The sequence below is a fragment of the Chlamydotis macqueenii genome, chromosome 29 (genome assembly GCF_036417535.1).
Source record: "Chlamydotis macqueenii isolate bChlMac1 chromosome 29, bChlMac1.mat, whole genome shotgun sequence".
Lineage (NCBI taxonomy): Eukaryota > Metazoa > Chordata > Aves > Otidiformes > Otididae > Chlamydotis > Chlamydotis macqueenii.
The window spans coordinates 521,870-548,750 of record NC_141584.1 but is presented as its reverse complement, the minus strand read 5'-3'; the positions used below and the strand labels follow the sequence as shown (position 1 = coordinate 548,750).

Here is a 26,881-nt window from a genome sequence, read left to right as displayed (position 1 = left end):
CCAGCGCCGACACCCCCCAGCCAGGGCAGGATCCTGCCCCCCCGCAATGAATCAGCAGTCTGAGGGGGGGGACAGTTCCCAGGGCCGGGCGTGTCCCCCCTCCCCCCCCATCTCCGTCCACCTTAAGAGCCGCGGGCAGCTCCACCTTAACGCGGAGGGAGGGGGGCGTGTGCTTGCGGGGGGGCGGCCTCTCCCCCCACCCCCCCCATCACCCGGTACCGGGGCTGCAGTGGCGACAGCAGCGCGGTCACTGGAGCGGGGGGCAGCACGAGCTGCGGAGCATCCCCCGCCCGGCACCGCCCTCCCTCCGCATCCTGCATCCCTGGGCAGCATCCCTGGGTACCACTTAGCATCCTTGAGCAGCATCCTGCATCCCTGGGTACCACCCGGCATCCCTGGGTATCACTCAGCATCCTTGGGCAGCATCCTGCATCCCTGAGCAGCATCCTTGGGTACCGCTCAGCATCCTTGGGCAGCATCCTGCATCCTTGGGTACTATCCCTGAGTACCACTCGGCACCACTCGACATCCCTGGGCAGCATCTTGCATCCCTGAGCAGCATCCTCCATCCTTGGGTACCACCCAGCATCCCTGAGTACCACTCAGTACTCCTGGGCAGCATCCTGCATCCCTGAGCAGCGCCCTTGGGTACCAGCCAGCATCCTTGGGCAGCATCCTGCATCCTTGGGTACCACCCGGCACCTTGGGCAGCATCCTGCATCCCTGAGCAGCATCCCTGGGTACCACCCAGCATCCCTGGCCTGCACCCCTGGGCACCACTTGTCCCTTAGGTTGTAACCCGCCTCCCCGGGTCCCACCCGCGTCCCCAGGTGCTGTCCCGCACCCTCGGCTCCCAGCCCCCCCCAGACTCCTTGCGGACGCCCCCCCAGCCCGCGCCGCCATGGCCGAGCCCAGCAGCGAGTGCAGCATCAAGGTCCTGTGCCGGTTCCGGCCCCTCAACCAGGCCGAGATCCTGCGGGGGGACAAGTTCCTGCCCGTCTTCCAGGGGGACGACAGCGTGGTGGTGGGGGTGAGTGTGGGGGGGCCGCGGGGAGCACCCGCCGGCCTCGGGGAGGGGGTTGGCGGCGGTGAGGGGGCAGCCAGAGGGAGGGGGGAGAGGTAAATTGAGGGGGAACTGGCCTGGGGGGGTGACAGCTGGGGGAGGGGTGACAGCTGGGGGAGGGGTGACAGTCAGCTTGGGGGGGTGCAGGGACTGTTTGGGGCGGGGGGAGGGGATCGCCCTGGGTGTGGCCGGTGCCCAAACAGGCCCAGCGCCCCCCACCGGGGCGTTTCCTCTGCCCCCCCAACGCCTGCATACCCGTCCCCCTCCCCACCATTCCTTTTTTAAGATTCCCAGCACTTCCAGTTCCCCCCAGTCTGCCCCAGTGCGAGGGGAGAGGGGGTGTTGTTTACAATAAGCAAAGACGCCCTGCCCCCCCCGGGGGGGGAGGGGGCCACGGTCGCTCCCCGTGGGCAGCACTGGAGGTGGGGGGGGAGTATTGCTGCAGATCCTGCTCCCCCCCCCACTGCGGCCCGGCCCTTTGTTAAGGGGTGAAATTGGGGGGGGGGGGGGAAGCTCAGGGATGGCGACCAAGCCCCCCAGTATAACCCCCCCCGCCCCAACGCCTCTCCATAATGCCCCCCCCATAGCTGCCCCCCCTTTGTGCGAGGCCGGGTACGGGGTGGGGGGGGCCTCACCTGCACCCCGGCCTTGACGTGGGGGGGCCCAGGGAAGGTGGGGGAGGGTCCTTGGGGTGGGGGGCAGAGGGGTCCCCGGCGGGTGCAGTGGGGCGGGGACGGGGGGTGCTGTGCCGGCTCCGTGGGTGCTGTTGTGTCGCTGTGCGGTTGTGCCGGCGCAATGCGGGGTGTTGCGGGGGGGAGGGCGCAATAGGGGCTGTGTGGGGTGGTTGTGCGTGGGGGGGGTGCGTGGCGGGGGGGTGGGTGACCGTCGGCGGGCGGGGCAGCTGTGCCTGCGCCGTGCTGCGGCGGTTGCGGGGGACTGGGGGGGACTAGGGGGGCAGGCTGGTGTCGCCGGCTGTCCCCGCGTCCGTGTGTCCCCGCGTCCGTGTGTCCGTGTGTCCCCGTGTCCCCGCGTCCGTGTGTCCCCGTGTCCGTGTGTCCCCATGTCCGTGTGTCCGTGTGTCCCCGTGTCCCCGCGTCCGTGTGTCCCCGTGTCCGTGTGTCCGTGTGTCCCCGCGTCCCCGCGGTGGCTGCGGCCGTTCAGCACCGGGGCCTGGACAGCTCCCGGCCGGCGCGGGCGGGGGACAATGGGGGGGAGGGCTGGGGAGGGTCTGGGGGGGTCTGGGGGGTGGTCTGTGGGGGTCTAGGGGGGCCTTGGGGCCTCGGGGAGGTCTATGGGGGGACTGGGGATGTCGGGGGATTCTGGGGGGGTCTATGGGGGGCTAGGATGGTCTGTGGGGGGTTTGTGGGGGTCAATGGGAAGGCTGGAGGGGTCTGGGGGGTCTATGGGGGGTCTGAGGGGGTCTGGGGGGGTATAGAGCTCTATGGAAGTCTGTGGGGGTGGGTTGGGTCTGGGGGCGTCTATGGGGGGGCTGAGGGTCTATGGGGGTCCGGGGGAGTTTGTAGGGGTGTATGGGGGGCTGGGGGGTCTGTAGGGGTCTACGGGGGGGCGGGGGATGTCTCGGGGGGTCTGGGGGAGGCTATGGGGGCGCTGGGGGTGTCTGGGGGTGTGTAGAGGGGCTGATGGTCCATGGGGGTCTAAGGGGGCCTAAGGGGGTGTAAGGGAGGGGCTGGGGGTGTATGGGGGTCTGCGAGGGTCTGTGGGGCGCTGGGGGTGTATGGGGGGGTTGGGTGTGTACGGGGGTCTCTGGGAGTCTATAGGGGGGCTGAGACCTCTATGGGGGTGGGGGGGGGCTATGAGCGTCTATAGGGGATTGTGGGCCTATGGGAGCCTATGTGGGTCTATGAGGGTCTGCGGGGCTGTATGGGAGATGGGGGGGTCTATGGGGGTGTACAGACCCCCCATGCCCCCCCCAGGGCAAACCCTACGTCTTCGACCGCGTCTTCCCCCCCAACACCACCCAGGAGCAGGTCTACCACGCCTGCGCCATGCAGATCGTCAAGGGTGAGGGGGGACCTGGGGGGGCACGGGTGAGGGTCCCGGGTGAGGGGGGGTCTAGGGGGGCATGGGTGGGGGTCCTGGGTGAGAGGTGGGGGTTTAGGGGGCCTGGGTGAGGGGGTTCCTGGGTAGGAGCCCTGGGTGAAGGTCCCTAGATGGGGGTCCCTGGGTGGGGGGTCCCTGGGTGCAGGTCCTGGGTTGGGGGTTCCCTGGATGGGGGTCCCTGGGTGGAGGTCCTGGGTGGGGGGTCCCTGGGTGGGGGTCTCTGGGGGGGGTCCCTGGGTGGGGGTCTTTGAGTGGAGGTCTCTGGGGGGGTCCCTGGGGGGGGTCCCTGGGTGTGGGAGGTCCTGGATGGAGGGGCCTAGGTAGGGTCCCTGGGTGGGTGTCCCTGGGTGGGGGGGTGCCTGTCAGGTCCTTCTCGTTGTCGGGGGGTCCTTGGGGTGATCTCAGGTGGAGGGGGTCAGGGAGCCCTCGGGGCGTGGGCTGTCAGGGGTCCCTCAGGGTGGGGGGTCTGTGAGGTCCCTGGGCGGGGGTCCGGGGGGGTTCACCACCGCCCCCCCCGCAGACGTGCTGGCCGGGTACAACGGCACCATCTTCGCCTACGGGCAGACGTCGTCGGGCAAGACCCACACCATGGAGGTGAGGGGGGGCTGGGGGGACACGGCACCCTGTGGGGGCCTAGCACCCCTGGGTGCTCACCCACCCCCTCCCCCCACCCCCAGGGCAAGCTGCACGACCCCCAGCAGATGGGCATCATCCCCCGCATCGCCCGCGACATCTTCAACCACATCTACGCCATGGACGAGAACCTCGAGTTCCACATCAAGGTGGGGACTGGGAGCACTGGGAGCACTGGGAGCACTGGGAGGCCGGGTCCTGACCCCCCCCACCCCACCCTGACGCCCCTGATCCCCTCCTGCCAGGTTTCTTATTTTGAAATTTATCTGGACAAGATCCGGGACCTGCTGGACAGTGAGTGTGGGGAGCACTGGGAGATACTGGGTGGGTACTGGGATGTGCTGGGAGTCAGTGGATGGGTACTGGGGAGTCAGTGGAATGGTATGGGGGAGCACTGGGAGTCAGCGGAATGGTATGGGGGAGCACTGGGAGTCAGCGGAAGGGTGTGGGTGAGCACTGGGAGTCAATGGACAGGTACTGGGGAGCACTGGGAGTCAGCGAAGGATGTGGGGAAGAATTGGGAGGCACTGGATGGGTACTGGGAAGCACTGGGAGGCACTGGGTGGGCACTGGGGGGGCACTGGGAGTCAGTGGAAGGATGCAGGAGAGCACTGGGAGGCACTGGACAGCACTGGGAAGCACTGGGAGGCACTGGGAGACACTGGGTGGCACTGGGAGGCAGTGGGTGGATACTGGGGAGCACTGGGTGGATACTGGGGAGCACTGGGCAGCACTGGATGGCACTAGGAGGCACTGAATGGGTACTGGGGAGCATGGGGAGGCACTGGGAGGCACTGGGTGGCACTGGGTGGCACTGGGAGGCAGTGGGTGGATACTGGGGAGCACTGGACAGCACTGGGAGGCACTGGACAGTACTGGGGAGCACTGGGAGGCACTGAATGGCACTGGATGGGTACTGGGTGGCACTAGGCAGCTCTGGGAGGCACCGGGCGGCACTGGGCGGCACTGGGAGCTCCCAGGCGAGGTTGGGGAGCCGCCACCCCCCCGCCCTGTCCCCCCCCAGTGACCAAGACCAACCTGTCGGTGCATGAGGACAAGAACCGCGTGCCCTACGTCAAGGTGAGGGGCGGGGGGGCCCGGGGTGGGGGACCCCGGCGTGGGGACCCCCCCATCCCCCCACCCACGCGCCCACCCCCGCTCCCCCCAGGGCTGCACCGAGCGCTTCGTCTCCAGCCCCGAGGAGATCCTGGACGTGATCGACGAGGGGAAATCCAACCGGCACGTGGCCGTCACCAGTGAGCGCCCCCGCGGGACAGGGGCGCGGGGCGCTGGGGGGTCCCCCGGGCACTGGGGGGGAACTGGGGCGCTGGGGGGAGAACTGGAGTGCTATAGGGTCCCTGGGGTGCTTGGGGGGGGAACTGGGGTGCTGGGGGGGGAACTGGGGTGCTATGGGGGTCCCTGGGGTGCTGGGGTGGGGAACTGGGGCGCTGGGGGGGGAACTGGAGTGCTATAGGGTCCCTGGAGTGCTGGGGGGGGGAACTGGGGTGCTGAGGGGGGAACTGGAGTGCTATGGGGGTCTCTGGGGTGCTGGGGGGGAACTGGGGTGCTGGGGGGGGGGAACTGGGGTGCTATGGGGGTCCCTGGTGTGCTGGGGTGGGGAACTGTGGTGCTGGGGGGGGTCCTTGGGGTGCTGGGGGGGGGAACTGGGGTGCTATGGGGGTCCCTGGGGTGCTCGGGGGGGTCCCTGGGGGTACCACAGGGGTCCCTGAAGCATCATTGGGTCCTCCGGACATCGTGGGGCTCCCTGGGGTGCCATAGGGTCTCTGGGGCACCATGGGGGTGCCTGCAGCATCATGGGGCCCTTGGAGCACTGTGGGGGTCCCTGGGGTGCTGGAGGGGTCATAGGGGCACCACGAGGGTCCCTAGGGTACAGTGGTGGTCCTTGGGGTGCAGTGGGGGGTCCCTGGGGCACAGTGGGGGTTCCTGGAGTGCTGTGGGGGTCCCTGGGGCACCATGAGGCTCTCTGGGGCACCATGGGGGTCCCTGCAGCATCGTGGTGCCCTTGGAGCACTGTGGCAGTCCCTGGGGTGCTGAAGGGGTCGTTGGGGTGCCGGGGGGTGCCGGGGCGCTGCGGGGGTGCCGGGGGTCCGGGAGGCGCAGGCGTGCAGCCTCTCACCGTGCCCGCAGACATGAACGAGCACAGCTCGCGCAGCCACAGCATCTTCCTCATCAACATCAAGCAGGAGAACGTGGAGACGGAGCAGAAGCTCAGCGGGAAGCTCTACCTGGTCGACCTGGCCGGGAGCGAGAAGGTCGGGGGGCCCGGGGGGCTTGGGCTGGGGGGCGCCGGGGTGGGGGGCTTGGGGGGGGCCTCTGGGCTGCGGTAATGCGGATTGAGAGGAGATCACTGGAGGAACTTGGGTGGACAATGTCCTCATGAGGGACCTTGGGGGGTCTGTGGGGCATGCGGGGTAGGGGTCTTCAGGGTGGGGTGGGGGTCTTGGAGGGTGTGGGGTGGGGTAATGGGGGATTGGGGGGGGTCTCTGGGGGAACTCAAGTGGGTGATGTCCTCATGAGGGACCCTGGGGGGGGGTCCAGGGCTGTTGGGTGTGGGGGTTAGGGGTCTTCAGGGAAGGGTGGGGGTCTTGGGGAGGTCCCTGGGCAAGGGTAATGGGGGACTGGGGGGGGGGTCTCTGGGGGAAGTTGGGTGTGTGATGTCCTCAAAGGGACTTTGTTGGGGGTCTGTGGAGCATGGGGGTAGGGGTCTTCAGGGTGGTGTCTTGCAGGGGTCCCTGGGGTGGGATATTGGGGGATTGGGGGAAGATCACTGGGGGAACTTGGGTGGACGATGTCCTCATGAGGGAGCTTGGGGGGGTCCGTGGGCTGAGGGGTGTGGGGTTAGGGGTCTTCAGGGGGGGGTGGGGTCTTTGGGTGAAGGGTCTCTGCATGGGGGGTCTCTGGGGCTCTGCTGGCTGGCGGCACCCTCGCCTTTGGGGGTTTTGGGAGGGGGGGCTCCTGGGGTGGGGGGTGGCCCCATGGCGGGTGGGGGTCTCTGAGCCTCCCGGCCCCCCAGGTCAGCAAGACGGGGGCCGAGGGGGCTGTGCTGGACGAGGCCAAGAACATCAACAAGTCGCTGTCGGCGCTGGGCAACGTCATCTCGGCGCTGGCCGAGGGCACGGTGAGAGCGCGCCCGGCCCCCCGCGGCCCCCGCCCCGCTCTGGGGACCGCCCTGCGCTGAGCCCCTGCCCCCCGCCCCGCAGAAGGCCTACGTGCCCTACCGCGACAGCAAGATGACGCGGATCCTGCAGGACTCGCTGGGGGGCAACTGCCGCACCACCATGTTCATCTGCTGCTCCCCCTCCAGCTACAACGACGCCGAGACCAAGTCCACCCTCATGTTCGGGCAGAGGTAGGGTGGGGGGCCGGGGGGTCCATGGGTGCCTCCGCAGCCCTCTGTGCCCCGGCTGTACCCATCGCAGCCAGGGTGTCCCAGCTGCACCCCAACTGCGCCCCGAGCACCCCAACTGCACCTCAGCTGCATCCATCGCACCCATTGCACCCCAACTGCACTCCAACAGCACCCGTTGCACCCTTTGCACCCCAACTGCCCCTCAATACCCATTGCACCCCAACAGCACCCCAGCTGCACCCCAACTGCACCCAATGCACCTTTTGTGCCCCAGCTGCACCCTTTGCACCCAGCGTGTCCCAGCTGCACCCCAACAGCACCCATTGCACCCTAATTGCACCCCAACCACACCCGATGCACTCTTTGCACCCCAACTGCACCTCAACACCCATTACACCCCAACAGCACGCCAACTGCATTTCAACTGCACCCATTGCATCCATTGCACCCCAACCGCACCCCCGCTGCACCCATTGCTCCCGTTGTGTCCCAGCTGGATCCCAGCTGTGCCTCAGCTGCACCCCAACTGCATCCATCGCACCCATTGTGTCTCAGCTGCACCCCAACAGCACCTGCTGCACCTGTTGCACCCTAACTGCACTCATTGCACCCCAACTGCATCTCAATTGCGCCCCATGCACCCGTTGCATCCCAACTGCACCCATTGCACCTCAACAGCACTCATTGCACCCCAACAGAACCCCAACTGCATCTCAGCTGCACCCCAACAGCACCCCAACAGCATCTTAACAGCATTCCAACAGCAGCTCATGCACCTGCTGCACCCCAGCAGCACCAATTGCGCTGCAACTCCACCCCATGCACCCGTTGCACCCCAGCTGCACCCATTGCACCCCAACTGCATCCCATGTACCCATAGGGACCCAACTTCACCCCAAGAGCACCCCAAGGCACCCACTGCACCCCAACAGCACCCCTGCCCCATGACAGCACCCCTACACCCAAGTCAGGCCCCTGTGTCCCCCCACCAGTGTGGGGGTTGCATTGGGGGGTTCCCAAAACCGGGAGGAGCAGCTGGGGGAAGGTGGCCCCTGAGATGGGGCCATGGGCATCTCACCGGGGGGTGCTGGGGCGGGGGGACGCTGCCTGGAAAAGGGGGCGCAGGGGCGGGGGGTCCCAGTTGAGGGTCCCGCCCCACCCCGCCCAGGGCCAAGACCATCAAGAACACGGCGTCGGTGAACCTGGAGCTGACGGCCGAGCAGTGGAAGAAGAAATTCGAGAAGGAGAAGGAGAAGAACAGGGCGCTGAAGGAAACCATCGCCAAACTGGAGGCCGAGCTGGGCCGCTGGCGCAGCGGTGAGGGGGGACCCCGGGGACCCCAAAGCCCACCCCGCCCCGCCCCACCGCCGCCGGACACTGAGGCCTTGTCCCCAGGGGAGGCCGTGCCCGAAACGGAGCAGCTGAGCGGGGCGGAGGCGGAGGGCGGGACGGGCGAGGGGCCGGGGTCGGGAGTGGCGGGCGAGACCCCCAGCGAGACCCCCAACACCAACGGCTCCTCCATCGTCATCCGCATCTCGGAGGAGGAGCGGCGCAAGTACGAGGAGGAGATCCGCAAGCTCTACAAGCAGCTGGATGACAAGGTGGGACCCCCGAGCCCTCGCGGACCCCCAGAGACCCCCAGAGACCCCTCTAGACCTGCTGGGATCCCCAAAGACCCCGAGAGAGACCCAAAGACCCCTCTAGACCTGCCAGGATCCCCAGAGATCCCCAGAACTCCCCAAAAACCACTCTAGACCTGCCGAGACCCCAGATCCCCTGCTGAGGACCCCCGAAGACCCCTCTAGACCTGCCAGGACCACCCAGATCCCCTCCTGGGACCCCCAAAGACCTCTCTAGACCTACCAGGACCCCCCCAGGCTCCCACCCGGGATCCCCAAAGACCCCTGTAGACCTGCCGGAACCCCCAAAGACCCCCAAGGACCTCTCTAGGCCTGCCGGGACCCCCCAGACCCCTCCCTGGGACCCCCCAAAGATCACTCTAGACCTGCTGGGACTCCCCAGGACCCCCAAAGACTCCCCAGGACTCTTGAGAACCTCCCAGTTCCCCCAGCATCCCCCAGGATGCTCAGCAGCCCAGGACCCCCAGGCAGCCTCCAGGACCCCCCCCCCCCACCCCCCAGACCCCCCTGGGGCCGGCTGGTGCAGACCCCCCCATTGACCCCCCAGGATGAGGAGATCAACCAGCAGAGCCAGATCATGGAGAAGCTCAAGCAGCAGATGCTGGACCAGGAGGAGGTGAGGAGACCCCCCCACCCCTCGTGTCCCCCTGTCTCTGTCCCCATAACCCCACCCTGCTGGGACCCCAGACTGCTCACCCCATCCAGACCCCCTGGGACCCACCTGGCACCCCTCTGGGACCCCCACCCTGACCCCTGGGACCCCTCTGGGACCCCCACTCTCACCCTGGGACCCCTCTGGGACCCCCACCCTGACCCCTGGGACCCCTTGGGGCCCCACTCTCACCCTGGGACCCCTGTGAGACTCCCACCCTCACCCCCGGGACCCCCGTGGGACCCCCCTGAGCACGGCCCCCTGGGCCCCCCAGGTGCTGGCGGCGGCGCGGGGTGGCGGGGAGGCGGCGCGGCGGGAGCTGGCGGCGCTGCGCACGGAGCACGGGGCGGCCCGCGCCGAGGTGGCGGAGGTGCTGGCGGCGCTGGAGGAGCTGGCGCGCAGCTACGACCGCAAGGCGCAGGAGGCCGAGGACACCGGCCGCCACAACCGCCGCCTGGCCGACGAGCTGGCCCGCACCGAGGTGAGCCCCCGCCGGGACCCCCGCCCCCCGCCCGACCCTACCAGGAACCGCAGCGGGCCTCCAGCTGGGAACCCCACTGGGACACTACTGGGAACCCTCATGGGCACCCAACTGGGATCCCTACTGGGACCCTACTGGGAACCCCATGGCCATCCAACTGGGATCCCCACCAGGACCCTACTGGGAACTGCAACAAGCGTCCAACTGGGAACCCCACTGGGAACCGCAATGGGTGCCCAACTGGGATCCCTACTGGGAACCCTATTAGACCCCACTGGGAACCCCAAAGTGGCTCTTCAACTGGGAACTCCACTGAGACCCAACTGGGAACCCCCACTGGCAGCTCAGCTGGGATGTCTACTGGGCCCAGCTGGGATCTCTACTGGGATCCCCACTAGACCTCACTGGGATTGACAAACTGGCTCCTCAACTGGGAACCTCACTGGGAAACCTGCTGGTGACCCTCAGTGTCCCACTGGGATCCCACTGGGAGCCCCTTGACTGGCAAATGGGACCCAAACTGGGAATCAGCTGGGATGCCCGTCAGCACCCTAGCTGGGGTCCCCAGAGCCAGGGCCCCTCCAACCGGAACCCCCACACCAGGGCCCTGGGACCACACTGGGATCCGGCAATTAGGACCCCCAGGTCCAAACCAGCCCCAAACTGGGACCTCCAGCCCCTGAACCAGCAACCCCCAGAGCCCGGTCCCCCCAGGTCCAAACTGGGACTCCCAGACCCAAACTGGGATGCTCTGGGACAAGGATCCCTCAAAACAGGAGCCTCAGACCTGGGAGCCCCCTAAAGCCCAAACCAGACCCCAAAGCAGGGAGAACCCCCCAAACCAGACCCCGAAGGGGGATACACCCCCCTCCAACCCAGACCCCGAACTGGGAGACTCCCCTCGCACTGGGATGCCAGCCTGGGCGCTCCCAGGGGCCCAGGAGCGGGTGGAGAGGGCGGGCTGGCGGGGTGCCGGGGCGGGGGGCGCTGGGGGTCCCAGCCCGCGCCGCCCCCGCAGGCGACGACGCTGTCGCTGGAGACGGAGCTGCAGCGCGTGCGGGAGCTGGGCGGGCAGCAGCGGCGGCGGGCGGCCGAGGTGCTCAACGGGCTGATGCGCGACCTCAGCGAGTTCAGCCTCATCGTGGGCAGCGGCGAGATCAAACTGGTGAGGGGGGCACCACGGGGGCGCCGTGCTGTGCCGCGCCCATGGCGTGTCCATGGCGTGCTGTACCCGTGTGCGTGTCCACGCCGTGCTCGTGTTGTACCCCTGCCCATGACGTGCCCACGCTATGCTGTGCCCACGGGCCTGACGTGCCTGTGCCGTGCCCGTGCTGTGCCCATTCCGTGTCATACCCATGTGCATGTCGTGCCCATGCCGTGCCCATGCCGTGCCATACCTGTGTGCATGTCATGCCTGTTCCACACTGTGCCCATACCGTGCCATACACATGTCCATGCCATGCCCACGCCCCGCTGTGCCCATGGTACCCACGTGCATGACGTGCTCGTGCCACAGCCATGCGTGTGCCGTTCCTGCGCTGCGCTGCACCACACTGCTGTGCCCACGCTGTACTCACAGGCGTGGTGTGCTGTGCCCATGCCACGCCATGCCCATGCCCATGCCATGCATCTGCAGTGCCCGTGCCATGCCATACCCATGTGCATGCCATGCCCGTGCCATGCCCATTCCATGCCATACCTGTGCGCATGCCATGCCCATACTCGTGTGTGTGCCATGCCTGTGCCATGCCCATTCCGTGCCATACCCGTGTGCGTGTCCATGCTGTGCCCGTGCCATACCCATGTCCATGACATGCCTGTGCCGTGCTGTGCCCGTGGTAGCCATGGGCATGATGTGCCCGTGCCACACTGTGCCTGTGCCGTACCCGTGCGTGTGCCATTCCTGTGGCGTGCCGTGTTGTACTCACACCGCCATGCCCACGCTGTGCTGACACGTGTGGTGTGCTGTGCCGATGCCATCCCCTACCCGTGCCATACCCATGTCCATGTCATGCCCATGTCATGCCCGTGCCGTGCTGTACCCGTGTGTGTGCCATGCCCGTGTGTGCTGTGCCCGTGCCACACTATGCCCATGCCGTGCCCGTTCCGTGCCCGTGCCATGCCATACCCCTGTGCACGCGGTACCAGTGCTGTGCCATGATGACCACGCTGTGTCCATGCCGTGCCATACCCATGTGCGGTACCCCCTGCCCATCCCGCGCCACGCCACGCCGTCCCCGCGCTGACCCACCTGCCGTGCCCGCGCGCAGCCGGTGGAGGTGAGCGGGGCCATCGAGGAGGAGTTCACCGTCGCCCGGCTCTACATCAGCAAGATCAAGTCGGAGGTGAAGTCGGTGGTGAAGCGGTGCCGGCAGCTGGAGAACCTGCAGGTCGAGTGCCACCGCAAGATGGAGGTGACCGGGCGCGAGCTCTCCTCCTGCCAGCTCCTCATCTCCCAGGTGGGCTGGGGACAGGGACAGACGGGGACAGACCCTGGGCTGCCACCCCCGGGCACCTCCCAGCAGCGATGCCACTGCCGCGGTGACTGGTGGGTTTGGTGAGCCCAGGGGTTGGTGACTCTGAGGTTTGGTGGCCCCAGGGTTTGGTGACCTTGAGGTTTGGTTACTCTGCCTTTTGGTGGCCCTGGGGTTTGATGACCCTGAGATTTGGTAGCTCTAGAGTTCGGTGGTCCCAAAGTAGGTGACTCCAGGGTTTGGTGGCCCCAAAGTTTGGTGACCTTGAGGTTTAGTTACTCTGCCTTTTGGTGGCAATAGAGTTTGGTGGCCACAAGGTTTGGTGACCCCAGGTTTTGGTGATGCTCTGGTTTGATGGCCCTGAGGTTTGGTGGCACCAAAGTAGGTGAATCCGGTGTTTGGTGACCCTGAAGTTTTTTGGCCCCAAGGTTTAGTGACTCCAGGGTTTGGTGGCCCCAAAGTTTGGTGACCTTGAGGTTTTGTGGCCCCAGGGTCTGGCGGCCCCAGGGTTTGGTGTCGGGGTGGCCCTGGGGGTGGCGGCCGTGTGCCCCCCGGCCGGGGGCAGTGGCTGAGGCTGGTCCCGCAGCACGAGGCGAAGATCCGCTCGCTGACGGAGTACATGCAGGCGGTGGAGCTGAAGAAGCGGCACCTGGAGGAGTCACACGATGCCCTGAGCGAGGAGCTGGCCCGGCTGCAGGCCCAGGGTGCGGGGGGCTCAGGGGGCTCGGGGGGAAGCTGGGGGTCTGGGGGGGGTCCCAGTGGGACCCTGGGGACCCTGGCTCGTCCCCCCAATGTGAGCTGCGGCCCGCAGAGACGGCGCAGGGGGTGGCCCGGAAAGAGCGGGAGCAGGATGAGACCCAGGAGAGCGAGGAGGTCAAGGTGAGAGGTTGCTGGGGGGGGGGGCCCACGGGGGCCAGTTGGGGGGGTCCTTATGGCATGTGGGGTGTCCTAGAAGGAGGGTGGGGGTGCTGGGGAGGACAGGGGCGTGGCGGGGGCCCCTAGGATGTGCTGGGGTCCCAGGGTGTGGGAGGCCCTGGGGTGTCCCGGGCTGCTGGGGGATGTGGAGGGTCCCTGGAGGGTGTTGGGGTCCCCGAGGGGTGTTGGGGTCCCGGGCTGCTGGAGGATGTGGAGGGTCCCTGGAGGGTGTTGGGGTCCCCGAGGGGTGTTGGGGTCCCGGGCTGCTGGAGGATGTGGAGGGTCCCTGGAGGGTGTTGGGGTCCCCGAGGGGTGTTGGGGTCCCGGGCTGCTGGGGGATGTGGAGGGTCCCTGGAGGGTGTTGGGGTCCCCGAGGGGTGTTGGGGTCCCGGGCTGCTGGAGGATGTGGAGGGTCCCTGGAGGGTGTTGGGGTCCCCGAGGGGTGTTGGGGTCCCGGGCTGCTGGAGGATGTGGAGGGTCCCTGGAGGGTGTTGGGGTCCCCGAGGGGTGTTGGGGTCCCGGGCTGCTGGAGGATGTGGAGGGTCCCTGGAGGGTGTTGGGGTCCCCGAGGGGTGTTGGGGTCCCGGGCTGCTGGAGGATGTGGAGGGTCCCTGGAGGGTGTTGGGGTCCCCGAGGGGTGTTGGGGTCCCGGGCTGCTGGAGGATGTGGAGGGTCCCTGGAGGGTGTTGGGGTCCCCGAGGGGTGTTGGGGTCCCGGGCTGCTGGGGGATGTGGAGGGTCCCTGGAGGGTGTTGGGGTCCCCGAGGGGTGTTGGGGTCCTGGGCTGCTGGGGGATGTGGAGGGTCCCCGCAGGGAGTCGGGGTGTGGAGGTGTGGGGGTGTGGGGTGGTCTCCGGGGGAGTTGGGGTCCCCGGGGGCGTGTTGGGGTGCAGGGGGGTCCCGGCGCCCGGCTGACGGCAGGGGCGCAGCAGGCGCTGGAGCTGCAGCTGGAGAGCCAGCGCGAGGCCCAGCACAAGCAGCTGGCCCGGCTGCGGGACGAGGTCAACGAGCGGCAGAAAACCATCGACGAGCTGCGGGAGTGAGCGACCCCGACCCGGCCCCGGCCCAGCCCCGACCCCAACCCCGGCCCCGACCCAGCTCCGGCCCCGACCCAGCCCCGACCCCAACCCCGGCCCCGACCCAGCTCCGGCCCCGACCCCGACCCTGACCCAGCCCTGATCCTGGCCCTAACCCCGACCCCGACCCCGGCCCTGACCCCCTCCCCAACCGCGTTCCCATCTCCAGCTTTGACCCTGACCCTGCTCCCATCCCTGACTCCAACCCCGATCCATCCCCAACTCTGAAGCCGTTCTTGTCCCTGTCCGCGACCCTGACCTTGACCCCAGCCCTGACCTTGACCCTGTCCCTATCTCCGGCCCCATCCTTGTCCCCATCCCCAGCCCTGACCCCCCACCCTTGACCCCATCCTCATCCCTGACCCCAACCCTGACCTTGACCCTGACCCTGGCCGCGTTCTTGACCCCGACCCCGTCTCTCACCCCACCCCTGACCCCATCCCTGACCCTGACCCTGGGTGCCCCCAGCACCCAGCCCAGCCCCGTCCCTCTCCCCACCCTCTCCCTGGGCTCCTCCCCGGTCGGATGCAGGGGAGGATGGGCAGAGGTTGCCCCCCCCGGGTCTGTCCGTCCCTCCGACCCCTGACCCCCACCCGTCCGACCGCTGACCCCCACCCCCCGCAGCCTGAACCAGAAGCTGGAGCTGGAGCTGGAGAAGCTGCGCGCGGAGCACGAGGCGCTGCGGGGCGAGGAGCGGGCCAAGGCCGCCCGGCTGCAGGAGCTCACGTGAGACCCCCGCACACCCCCGGGGGTCCCCCAAATCCCACACCGCCCCCGCCAACATCCCCGGGACCCCCAAAGCCACAGCAGCACCCTCCACACCCAGGAGTCCTGGGACCCCCCCAGAGACGTCCCCTTGACACCTCCAGGACCTCCCATCACCCCTGGGACCCCCATCATCACCCCTGAGACCCTTGACACTCCCAGGAGCTCTGGGGGCCCCCCATCACCCCTGGGATCCCCAACCTCCCCAGGACCCTTGGGGAACCCCTCCAGGACCCCCAACATTACCAGGACCCCTACCCCCCAGGGACAACCCCCAGGACCCTGCACCACCTTGGGGTCCCCTTTCAACCTCCCCTCCCCCAAAAAAGACCCCTGAGGCCCCTCCAAGCACCCAGGAGCCCTCAGCATCCCCCCCCCCCGAGCATCCTTGTGCCCCCCTTGAGCCCCCCACAACCCCCCAAACTCCCCCCTCATCCTTGGGGTGACCCCCCCCAAACCTTGAGGTGACCCCCCCAACTTTGGGGTGCCCCCCCAGATTCCTCCACGAGCGTCACGAGCAGTCCAAGCAGGATCTCAAGGGGCTGGAGGAGACCGTGGTAGGTGGGGGGGAGCGGGGAGGGTCTGGAGGGGTCTGGGGGGGCTTGGGGGTCACCGTGCACCCCCTCACCCCCGGCCTGCCCCCCCCGCCGCCCCCCCAGGCCCGTGAACTCCAGACCCTCCACAACCTGCGCAAGCTGTTTGTTCAAGACGTCACAACTCGAGTCAAGAAAGTGAGGGGGGGGGGGCAGAATTGGGGAGGGCGCAGCAAAACTGGGGAGGGGGCGCAAAGGGGGGGGAATGGGGAGGGGGCAAAAGTGGGGTAGGGGGTCAGAGATGGGGGGAATGGGGGCTGTGAGGGGAGGAAGGGGGTGCTGGGGGGAAAAGGGAGGAGGGGCTGGCCTGGGGAGGGGGCCCTGGTCCAGGTGAGGGGGTCCCAGTTGAGGCGGGGGAGGGGTCTCAGCCCAGGTGGGGGGGGTGCCAACCCATTTGGGGGTGTCATTGGGTGCAGGAGGGGGTCTCCACAGCTTGGAGGGGTCCCAGTCCAGTTGGTGAGGGAGGTCCCAGCCTGGGCATTGGGGTGGGGGGGCTGGCCTGGGTCTGCGGGGGGTCTGAGTGCAGTTGGGGGGGGTCTCAGTGCAGGTGGGGGGGTCTCCGGCCAGCATCACGGGTGGGTGTGACCTTGGGTGGGGGGGTGAGCGTGGATGGGGGGTGCCGGGGCAGAGTGGGGGTGCAAGGGCAGGGCAGGGGGTGCCAGCCCGGTGGGGGGGGTTCCTCCACGCCCCCCCGCCCCCCCAGAGCGCAGAGCTGGAGCCCGAGGACAGCGGGGGGCTGCACTCCCAGAAGCAGAAGATTTCCTTTCTTGAGAACAACCTGGAGCAGCTTACAAAGGTTCACAAACAGGTGGGTGGGGGGCCGGGGGGGGCGGGGGGGCTCCCACCCCCCCACTGCACCCCCACCCCCTCCCGGGCCCCTCCCGCCCCCCTATACCGCAAGCCCCCCTTGCTTTCCTGGTGCCCCCCCCAAGCGCCATGCTGCATCCTGCCGCCCCCCCGCTCAGTTTTGAGTCCCCCCCTCAAAGCCCCCCCGCGGGGGGGCCACACGCTGATGGCCGCTCTGTTGCCCCCCCCGCTGCCTCCTCCCTAGCTGGATCTCTGGGTATCCAAGGTACCGCGACCCCCCACACACCTCGCCCCCACGCCACCCCCACGGGCAGGACACGCGTGGGGGGGCCCCCACACCCCCCCCGGGGAGGATAGGAGACAGACCCCCCCGGAGTCCGCTCTGCCCCGGCCACCCGGAGCCCCCCCAGTTTTGGGGGGGCGGGCACTGCCCTGCCCTCGGCACTTTCCTGCCCCTCCCCGCCCGCCGCCCCCCCGCCTGGCTGAGGTGCGCCCCCCTCCACCCCTCAGCTCCGCCCGCAGTCACGGCCCCACTGCTGCACGTGGGGGCACTGGTGGGGGCCGGGACCCCCCCGAGGCACTGACTCCCCCCGGCACCGGGAACCCCCGGCACTGGGACCGCCTCGAGGCACTGGTGGGGGACTGGGACTACCCCGGCACCGGGACCCCCCCGAGGCACTGAGACCCCCCCGGCACTGCTGGATCCCCCCCCCCCGAGGCACTGGGGCCCCCCCGCACTGGTGGGGGGGTGAGGGCGGCCGGGCTGGGTGCTGCGGGGCACCCTGGGGCTGCCGGTGCCCGGTGCTGGGTGCGGGTGGGGGGGTGCGGGTGGGTGCTGGGCGCCAACGGGTGCCCCAAGTGGGTGGGTGCTGGGTGCGGGTGCCAGGTGCTGGGTTTCGGGTGCGGGTGGGGGCCCGGCGCGGGTCCCCAGTGCCGATGGGTGCGGGTGGGGGTGCGGGTGTGGATGCCCCATGCCAAGGGGTCCCCAGTGCCGATGGGTGCCCCATGCCAACGGGTGGTGCGAGGTCCGGGGGTGGGGGATCCCCGGGGGGTTCCCGGGTGCGGGGGCTGACGCGGGCGCGCAGCTGGTGCGTGACAATGCAGACCTGCGCTGCCAGCTGCGGGGCGGGGGTGCGGGGTGCGAGGTCCGGGGGTGGGGTGGGGGATCCCCGGGGGGTTCCCGGGTGCGGGGGCTGACGCGGACGCGCAGCTGGTGCGTGACAATGCAGACCTGCGCTACCAGCTGCGGGGCGGGGGTGCGGGGGGGGGGGTCCGGGGGTGGGGTGGGGGATCCCCGGGGGGTTCCCGGGTGCGGGGGCTGACGCGGGCGCGCAGCTGGTGCGTGACAATGCAGACCTGCGCTGCCAGCTGCGGGGCGGGGGTGCGGGGGGGGGGTGGGGGATCCCCGGGGGGTTCCCGGGTGCGGGGGCTGACGCGGGCGCGCAGCTGGTGCGTGACAATGCAGACCTGCGCTACCAGCTGCGGGGCGGGGGTGCGGGGGGGGGTGGGGGATCCCCGGGGGGTTCCCGGGTGCGGGGGCTGACGCGGGCGCGCAGCTGGTGCGTGACAATGCAGACCTGCGCTGTGAGCTTCCGAAGCTGGAGAAGCGGCTGCGCGCTACGGCTGGGCGCGTGCAGGCCCTGGAGGCCGCGCTGAGGGAGGCGAAGGAGGGCGCGCGCCTGGACAAGCGCCGCTACCAGCAGGAGGTGGAGCGCATCCGCGAGGCCGTGCGCGCGCGGGGGGGGCCGCGCCGCCCGCACAGCGCCCACATCGGTACGGGGGAGGGGGGGCGGCATGGGGGGGGGGCGATGGGGGCACTGGGGGAGGGGGTTCAGGGAGGAACATGAGGGGCACGGTGGGGGACTTGGGGGAGGCTTTGGGGGGACGTGACGGGGGTATGGGGGGGCTGGGGGGTCGTGGGGGGGGACATGAGGGGGCTCAGGGGGTTATGGGGGGCATGGGAGGGAGAGGGGGGGTATGAGGGCGCATGAAGGGCACATGGGGGGGACACATGAGGGGCTATGGGGACCCAGAGGGGGCTGAGGGGAGCATGGGAGAGGGCAGAGGGAGGGCTTGGGGGGGCTGGGGGGCACGGGAGGCATGGAAGGGGGCAGAGGAGGGGCTGGAGGGGCATGGGAGGGGACATGGAGGCAGTATGGGGGGACATGGGAGGTCTGGGGGGGCATGGAGGGGGCAGCATGAGGGGCTGGGGGCTGCAATAGGGGCCATGACGGGCATGGAGGGGGCCTGGGGGGGCCATGGGTGAGGCTCGAGGGGGCATGGGGAGGCCAGAGAGGCTGAGGGGGGACATGGGGGGGCAGGGGGCTGGGAGGGACATGAGGGGGGCATTGGGGGGCAGGAGGCCTGGGGGGGCATTGGAGGGGTTCAGGGGGGTTGGGGTGAGGGGCATGGGGGCTGTGATGGGGGGCTCAAAGGCCATGGGGGGGACGGGGGGGTCATAAGGTCTCCCAGAGAGACCAGTGCCCCTCAGCCGCCCCCCCCCGGACCCCCCCTACAGCCAAACCCGTGCGGCCCGGGCAGCCGCCGGCAGCATCGCCCACCGGACTCAGCTACACCAACAGCCTCTTCCAGGGGTACCCCGGGGGGGGCCCCCTGCCCGCCCCCCCAGGCCTGTGAGTGGGGGGGCGGGGGGATCCTAAGGGGCGCTGGGGGGGGCACGGGGGGGATCCTGGCGGGGGCAGGGGTGTCCTGGGGTGGGATGGGGGGGTGCAAAGGGGTCTTGGGGGCGGCATGGGGGGGGATCCTGAGGGGAGTCAGGGGGTCGGGGAGGGCAAAGGGGGTGTTGGGGGGTCCTAGGGGGTGCAGGAGGCACGGGGGAATCCGGGGGGGGGCAAGGGGTTGCTGAGGGTCCTGAGGGGGCAGAGGGGTCACGGGGGGATCCTGGGAAGGGGGAGGGGGTGCAGGGGGCATAGGAGGATTGTGGGGGTGTTGCAGGGGGGTCTTGGGGGGTCAGGGGGCATGGGAGGTCCTGGGGGCAGAGAATAGGGGGGCACAGAAGGAGGGGCAGGGGCGGAGGGGGCACAGGGGACAGAGCATCTTCATGTGCCCCCCCCCAGCTTTGCCAGCGGCCCCCCCACGCTCTCCAGCAGCCCCCCAGATGCCTACCAGCAGCTCAACGTGGATAATGGTGAGGGGGGGGGCGCTGGGGGGGGGTAGGGGGGTCCCCCGTTGTGGGATGGGGACATGGGCTGGGGGGGTTCCCATAAACCCCCCCTGGAGCTGCTGCTCTTTCTCGTAGGAAATGTGACAGACATCAACGATAACAGGTGAGAGGGGGCGGGGGAGGGGCGGGGGTCTCGGGGGGGCCAGGCCCGCACTGACCCCCGTGCCCCCCCAGGAGTGACCTGTCCTGCGCCTGCGAGGCCGAGGAGCAATCCAAGCTCTTCCCCCTGCGCCAGGAGACGGCGGCCAGCTAATGCCCCCCCCAGGTACTGGGACCCCCCCAATTCCTCAGCTGCCCCCCGTGTCCGTTGAGGGACCCCCACATCGCCCTCCATTCACTTTGGGACCCCAAATCCCATGTGCCCTCTCCATATCCCATATTCTGCGTGTCCCCCTCCCCTCCTCAGAACCCCCCCATTCCTTGGGTGCCCCGAGACCCCACACCCCCCTCAGACCCCCCCATCGTTGGCTACCCCTACACCCCCCTCAGGCCCCAGCCCCCATCCCTTGGGTGCCCATGAGACGCCGTATCCCCCTCCCCAATTCCTTAGGTGACCCCACAGCCCCCCAGACCCCCTCCATCCCTTTGGTGCCCCCAAGACCCTGCATTCCCCGCCACCTCCCAATCCCTTGGGTGCCCCTGCACCTCCACCAGACCCCCCCCCATGTCCCTTGGGTGCCCCCAGGACCCTGCATCCCCCCAATTTCTTAGGTGCCCCCCAACCCTCCCCGGTCCCTTGGGTCCCCACACCCCCTGGGCACCCCCACCCAGAGCCCTGCAGGCCCCATTCCCCCCACCCCCGTCCCTCAGGGACCCCCGGTGGGCGTGGTGGGGTTGGGGATGGGGGGTGTCCGTGCCCCCCCAACCCTGTGTCCCCCCCCAGGTCCCACCGGACCCCATCTCGCTCGCATGTCCCGGTGTCACCTCCGTGTCCTGTGTGCTCGCCGCCACGCTCGCCCCGTCCTGCCCCACGGTGTGGGGGGGGGATGTGGGGGGGCTGCCTGCTCCCCCTCAGGACCCCCCCCATCTTGGACCGCTCCCCCCCATCCTCCTGGAGGGGCCCGGCCGGGGCTGGGGGTGCTGCCCGGGGTCTGCTTTGAGATGCCTTAAGCTGATACCTGGAGGAATGTCTGGGACCCCCCCCAGCCCCTTAAGTGTGGGGCAGCCCCACAAGTGAGGATCACCCCCCTCAAGTGGGGGTCAGCCCCCTGGATGGGCTTCAGCCCCCCCCGAATCCCCTCACTTGGCACCTTGGCTGTGCCCCCCCCCCAGTTTCTCCCAGGACCTGCTGTGCCCCCCCCTCATGGCCCCCCCATACTTGGGGGGGGTCCCTCGGGGCTCAGCCCCTCCCATGCTCCCCAGTCCCCCACCCCCCCGCTCAGGCCTCCCGCCCCCCCCAGCGCTGCATGTCCTGCCCCCGCGCCCTGGAGTGGCTCAATAAAGGCCAGAGATGCTGAGAGGAGTTGGGGGGCTGGGGGCATCGGGGGGTTGGGCAGCATTGGAGGGGATCGGGGAGGTTGGGGGATGGGGGGTGGGGTGCTGCAGCCCCAGTTTCCCCAGCTGGAGCGGGACCCGTCCCGCGCACGCCTATAGAGACACAGCACCCTGTGGGGAGCGCACGTCCCCTATAGCGATCCCGCGTCCCGTATGGGGGGCACACCCCCCTTATAGCGGGCAGAGGTCCCCTCTAGGGAGCACACACGTTCCCTATAGCAACCCCACGTCCCCTGCAGCGGTCACGTCTCCTATAGCAGGAGCACATGCCCTACAGGGAGTACATGTCCCCTGCAGTGATGACATATGCCCTATAGCGATCATATGTCCTCTATAGAGGTCCCATGCCCCCTATAGCGAGCACACCCCCCCTATAAGGAGCACACACCTTCCTTATAGCGATCCCACGTCTCCTATAGGCATCCCGTGTCCCCTGTAGCGGTCATACGTCCCCTATAGCGGTCCCCCATCCCCTCTAGGGAGCACACACATTCCTCACAGCAATTCCACATCCCCTCTGGGGAGCACACACAAGTCCCCTGTAGCAATCATACCTGCTCTGTAGGGGTCACACGTCCCCTGTAGCGATCACATCCCCTAGAGCAGTCCCGCGCCCGCTGTAGTGGGCACACATGTCCCCTGTGGGCATCCCGCATCCCCTACAGGGAGTACACAGGTCAGCTATAGGCATCACACATTGCCTATAGAGATCGTATGTCCCCTGTAGTGATCCCACGTCCCCTATAGCCGTCTGGCACCCCCTATGGGGACCACACCTCCCCCATAGCGATCATACGTGCCCTCTAGGCATCCCCCGTCCCTTGTAGGGAGCACCCATGTCTCTATAGTGATGCCGTGTCCCTCAGAGTGATTTCACATCCCCTATAGGCAACCCACGTCCCGTATAGGGCACACACACGTCCCGTACAGTGATCTGACATCCCATGTAGGGCGGAGGGAGAGCAGCGGAGAACGGAGGGAGAGCAGCCCTGAGAAGGACGTGGGGGTGTGAAACCTGACCGTGAGGCGGCCACGTGCGCCCGCAGCCAAGAAACCACCCGCACCCTGGGCTGCACCCCCAGCAGGCGAGGGAGGGGATCCTGGTGAGACCCCCCTGCAGCGCTGCGTCCAGCTCTGGAGCCCCCAACATCAGAAGGACATGGACCAGTGGAGAGGGTCCAGAGGAGGCCCCGCAGATGCTCAGGGGCTGGAGCAGCTCTGCTGTGAGGCCAGGCTGGGAGAGCTGGGGCTGTTCAGCCTGGAGCAGAGGAGGCTCCGGGGAGACCTGAGAGCGGCTCCCAGTGCCCAAAGGGGGCTGCAGGAAAGGTGGGGAGAGACTCTTCAGCAGGGCCTGCTGGGACAGGACGAGGGGGGGATGGTTTTAAAATAGAAGGAGGCAGATTCAGACTGGATATAAGGAAGAAATGTTTTACACTGAGGGTGGTGGAGCACTGTCCCAGGCTGCCCAGAGAGGCGGTGGATGCCCCATCCCTGGAAACATTCCAGGCCAGGTTGGCCGGGGCTGTGAGCAACCGGATCCGGTTGGAGATGTCCCTGCTCCTGGCAGGGGGTTGGGCTGGGTGGGCTTTGAAGGTCCCTTCCCACCCAAACCAGTCCGTGATTCTGTGATCTGGAGCCTTTTTTCTTGTACTATCTCTCCCTGTCCCCTCGGAGGGTGGGGGACTGACAGAGAGACTGCCCGCTGCCGCCCCTCGGGAAGGGAGCGCCGCTGCCGCCCACGTGCGCGGAACCGCAGCCAGTGCCGCCCCGCTGCCGCCGCCGCCGCCCGCCGGGTGCTCGCTGCCGCCCCTGCTGCCGCTGCTGCCGGCCCTGCTCCTGCCCCGCTTCCGCTGCCGCCCCTGCTGCCGCCGCTGCTGCCCCGCTTCCGCTGCCGCCGCCGCCCGCGGCCCGGTACTGCAGCCCGGCGTCCGCGCGCCACTTCTGCCCCTCCGGCGCGCCGTCGGCGCATGCGCGGGGCCCGGCAGCAGCATGGCGGTGCGCGGGGCGCGGGTCCCGGGTCCCGGCGGCGGCGGCGGCGGCGGGTGAGGGCCGGGGGCACCGGCGAGGCCAGCGGGCCCCTTGGGCGGGTGCGGGGCTGTTTCCTGCCCGCTGGACGCCCGGGGCTGGCGGGACGGGGAGCTTCAAACCGCCCTCCGCGGCAGCGTCCCGCTGTGCTGGAGCCGGGTGAGGGCGGCCTCGGGGAGTGACCCGAGAGCTGAGAGAGGGGAAGGAGGGGGACAGCCCCCCGTCACACACGCCGCGCTCCTCCTCTTACCGAAACCCGGAATAAAACTCCTTCGCAGCAAGGAGAAGTGAAGAAGCAGGCACTCCTTTATTGCAGCGCTGGGCGCACGGGGGTCGCTCCAGCCAGCGTGTGCGCCTGCTCGATCACCAGCGCGGTTAAACACGCACCTGTTACACATACTGTTATAAAGGAGTTGCGTCCCAAAACAGGATTCCAATTACAGTTTCCAATTTATTGATCAGAAACAAGCAAACAGCGCTGGGTGCGCCGGGAGCCTCCGCTCCCCCAAGACGCGCACCCCTTAGTTCACAGTTACGGTATTGACACCTCTCCCGGGCCCCACACCGTGCCTGGCTCATTTTTGGGAGCTCACAATCTACACTCCGTTGGTTACTCACACCGTTCGTGACAGGTGCTGACTGGCTAAGAGCGTGTCTCCGGCCTCTATACACGTGTTAATTGGCTAAAAGTACCGAAGCGGCTGGTCCCATATTCGGGGTTGTTCACGTGCCCGTGGCCATCAGCCCCAGCCCAGTTTTTCCGCCTTTTGCTCGCTCCACTGTTCAGTGTCCTTCTTATGACCTTGCAGCAGGTAAAACCTCTCATTATGTTAAACTGCCAAGGCAGGAGTGAATCCCACCAAACACATCTCAATAACTCAAATACACTTACATCAAAACTTACATACAGTTTACAAAAAAATGGGCTTAAAACTATGTACATATCTTCCTGTTTCCCCTGAGCCTGTGGCTGTATTAGAACAAACAGGATGATTAAAGATTCCACGTACAGAGAGGGTCACATTTCACCATGCAACCCTAGTATTGCCTCACGTGAACACGAATCAGGTGAACATATCTCACGCATATTCACTAGATTTCTGAGAAATGTTATACATAAACATTAATCTTCCTAGAAATCATTATCATATTCCCCACCCACTTGCGCATGCTCAGTCTTTTGAGTCGGGGGTCTTTTGGTGGTCTTGGGGTCATCGGAGTGCCCCCTCCTCGAATTCGCTGGTTTAACCCCTCCTTAAAATCTCCATCTGTGGTCTGCAGAACAAGGTTGCGCTGTCCTTGATTTTTCTGGCTCCAAAGTGAGGGCTCAGGGCCCATCTTCACAGCTGGGGCTTGAGGCCCAGCTTTGTTCTGCCACCTTTCTTAATTATCCCAGACGTGCTGGGCTGACTGCTAACGAACGATGTTGTAACAGCTCTGAGACTCCCCATTCCCTCTAAGGAAAATAGATTTCATATAAAATTTAACCTGTGTGACTATAGTTCTATAGTTAGCAAGAATCGCCTCATATCGATATTTAATTATCAAAAATAATATTATTCTAAAATTATATTGATTAAGCATTTTACGTCATGTGACACTCCCCATATTGCCAGAGCTCCCCCCGAGCCTCCCCCGGCCCCGCTGGCGCTGCAGCTGCCCCCAGCTCCAGCGCCTCTGACGCGCGGATCAAACTCTACCACTCGGAGAGAGTTCTAAAGCAGGCATGTTTGTTTGGCGCTGGGTGTGTGGGGATCGCTCCTCCACTACGTACATTTACCAAAAATGTATCCGGTGCAGGTACACATCCATAGGATTGCACAATACGGCCACATGTATGCATGAGCGAGGCGGGGTTATTAAAAAACACTTGTGCGAGCATTTCAGATCTGTCTCTGGTGGTTGTTCACTTCTCCAGGGGTCTGATCTTCCTCGAGATGAGCCTCAGTCGCTCACCCACGCTCTCCTTTCACGTGGGGATTTCAGCAGTTTCCGACTTTTGACCGAATCTGTGGTGGAACTGACATTCCATCCTTTCCAGACATATCAGTCCTTGACAAATACCAGTTTCTTGACACATACCAGTCCCTGATGAGCTTAAGTGAGTTTCAAGGCAAACGGGATTGTTGGACATTGTCTAGCAGACAGTCAGTCTCCTAAATCAAGCAATATTTAGCAGACAGTTAATTCCCTGTATCACCTCCCCTGACACCTGTCCCGTAGCCACAGGCATTCCTCAAGCCCTGTCCTGAAGACCGCAAGCCAGCCCTCGAATGCGTTGGATTCTCCCGTAACGGGAGCCGTTGGCAGCAGCACGGAAAACAGCGAGACTGCCGAGGGGCTTTGCTCTTGGTTCTCCCTGAGAACGGCCGCAGCATGAGCAGCACCTGAGCTCCAGCACGGCAGTGGGAGCGCTGGGCTGGGGAGCTCCCACCTCTCCGTTCCCCACCCTTTGCCTTCCAGGCCTTGCGTGCCTTTCCTGTTCTGGGAAGCAAGCTGGCAGCAGCAGTCCCCGCCTCGGGAAGCCCACCCACCAGCACAGCCCAGTTCTCCCCCTGTCCCTCCCTGCTCCCAGGCCCCGGCACCAACCTCTACGTGCCCCCCTCAGCCGGGCAGGACAGACCCTCAAAGTCCTGAGGGGGCCAGTCTCGGGTCCCAGGGCCTTGGCGTCCCCGTGCAGTGCTACTTCCTTGTATGGCATGGCTGGGCTCCGAGCCTTGCAGCACGAGCCTACCACCTCCCCGCAAGCCCCTGCTGCACGTGCGCTGCTTTTGGCTGGAGAGGGAGCCAGACTTTGAGCTGAGACCCATCCCCCCAAAACGGGGCCTTTGGGAGCCACGAGGCCCTTCCTCAGAAGCCTCTGGCGGCTGCCCCACCCTGCTCCATGCTTCACTGGCTGTGTGAGGCCGTGGGCCAGTTACCCCCCCATCCTGATGCCACAGGCAGGAGCAGCCCACTTCGTACCTGCTCGTCTGGCAGTGGCTTGGCCCCGCTGCGTCCTCTGCCAGCTGTTGGTTGGCCTTGTTCTCCCAGGAGCCATCTGAGGCTTCTTGGTGTTGTCTCTTGGGAGCCTTTCTCCTCGCCACCTCTGGGCTAAGGAGGTCTCCCCACTCAGCTCTCCCCCCTCAGCCCCAGTGCTGCGGCCTGCCCAGGCAAAACCAGCTGCAGCAGCAACCGCGCGCCACCTCGCCAGCTCCCTGACCCCCACACGCTGTTAGACAGCTTCCAGAGACAGAGCTCTAATGCTCCCCATCCCTAGAACACTCTGGATGGGAGCAGAGGACAGCGAGTAGCTGTGGCCACAATCATGGCCACGGCCCTGGGGTGGGTTGACGAGCGTCCTCGCACCCTGCTCCCCCCGCTCCCCGCTCTCTAGGTCAGTCAGGAGACGAGCTCAGGCCCTGCCAGCAGCGGTCGGCCCCAGCTGCGTGCCTGGTGCTCACCGCTGCATCAGGCGCCCGGCTTCCCGCTGCTTTGCTTCCCGTCCTCACCAGGATGAGCAAATGGCAAAGGCGGGAGGGAAGCACGGGAGCCCTCGCTGTCAGGAAAATGAGTGCCGGTGGCACAAGGTTGGCAGACACTGCTGTGCAGACCCAGTTCCAGCTCAGGAACCGTCTCTTACTTCGGGGTCTTCCCTTCTGCTGCAGACA

At 67.2% G+C, this 26,881-nt stretch overlaps 1 protein-coding gene across 2 annotated transcripts; it reads left to right on the top strand.

Annotated features, from left to right (window-relative positions):
- The first annotated feature begins 186 nt into the window (after window positions 1-186).
- KIF5A (kinesin family member 5A) lies at window positions 187-20,935 on the top strand. Of its 2 annotated transcripts, none has more exons than XM_086768686.1 (29): window positions 187-1,030; window positions 2,998-3,085; window positions 3,645-3,718; window positions 3,802-3,906; window positions 4,003-4,051; window positions 4,782-4,837; window positions 4,926-5,013; window positions 5,906-6,030; window positions 6,792-6,896; window positions 6,979-7,127; window positions 8,296-8,444; window positions 8,523-8,728; window positions 9,315-9,383; window positions 9,694-9,900; window positions 10,919-11,065; window positions 12,171-12,359; window positions 12,961-13,078; window positions 13,186-13,253; window positions 14,217-14,326; window positions 14,988-15,089; window positions 15,625-15,685; window positions 15,788-15,859; window positions 16,425-16,529; window positions 18,085-18,301; window positions 19,047-19,161; window positions 19,606-19,676; window positions 19,788-19,815; window positions 19,887-19,977; window positions 20,596-20,935. In XM_086768686.1, the coding sequence occupies exons 1-28, from the start codon at window positions 902-904 to the stop codon at window positions 19,963-19,965; spliced, it is 3,081 nt and encodes a 1,026-aa protein (XP_086624812.1). In that variant the 5' UTR covers window positions 187-901; the 3' UTR covers window positions 19,966-19,977; window positions 20,596-20,935. The 2 variants fall into 2 exon arrangements, with proteins under 2 accessions (XP_086624812.1, XP_086624813.1); XM_086768687.1 differs by having other exon boundaries at window positions 189-1,030; window positions 14,220-14,326.
- Window positions 20,936-26,881: the final 5,946 nt, after the last annotated feature.

What these genes read in the sequence shown, in the direction of transcription:
- KIF5A (XM_086768686.1), top strand. Translation starts at nt 902, where the DNA reads ATGGCCGAGCCCAGCAGCGAGTGCAGCATCAAGGTCCTGTGCCGGTTC. An exon ending in ACGACAGCGTGGTGGTGGGG is followed by an intron (nt 1,031 to 2,997) that starts GTGAGTGTGGGG and finishes TGCCCCCCCCAG; the next exon opens with GGCAAACCCTACGTCTTCGA. An exon ending in GATCCGGGACCTGCTGGACA is followed by an intron (nt 4,052 to 4,781) that starts GTGAGTGTGGGG and finishes GTCCCCCCCCAG; the next exon opens with TGACCAAGACCAACCTGTCG.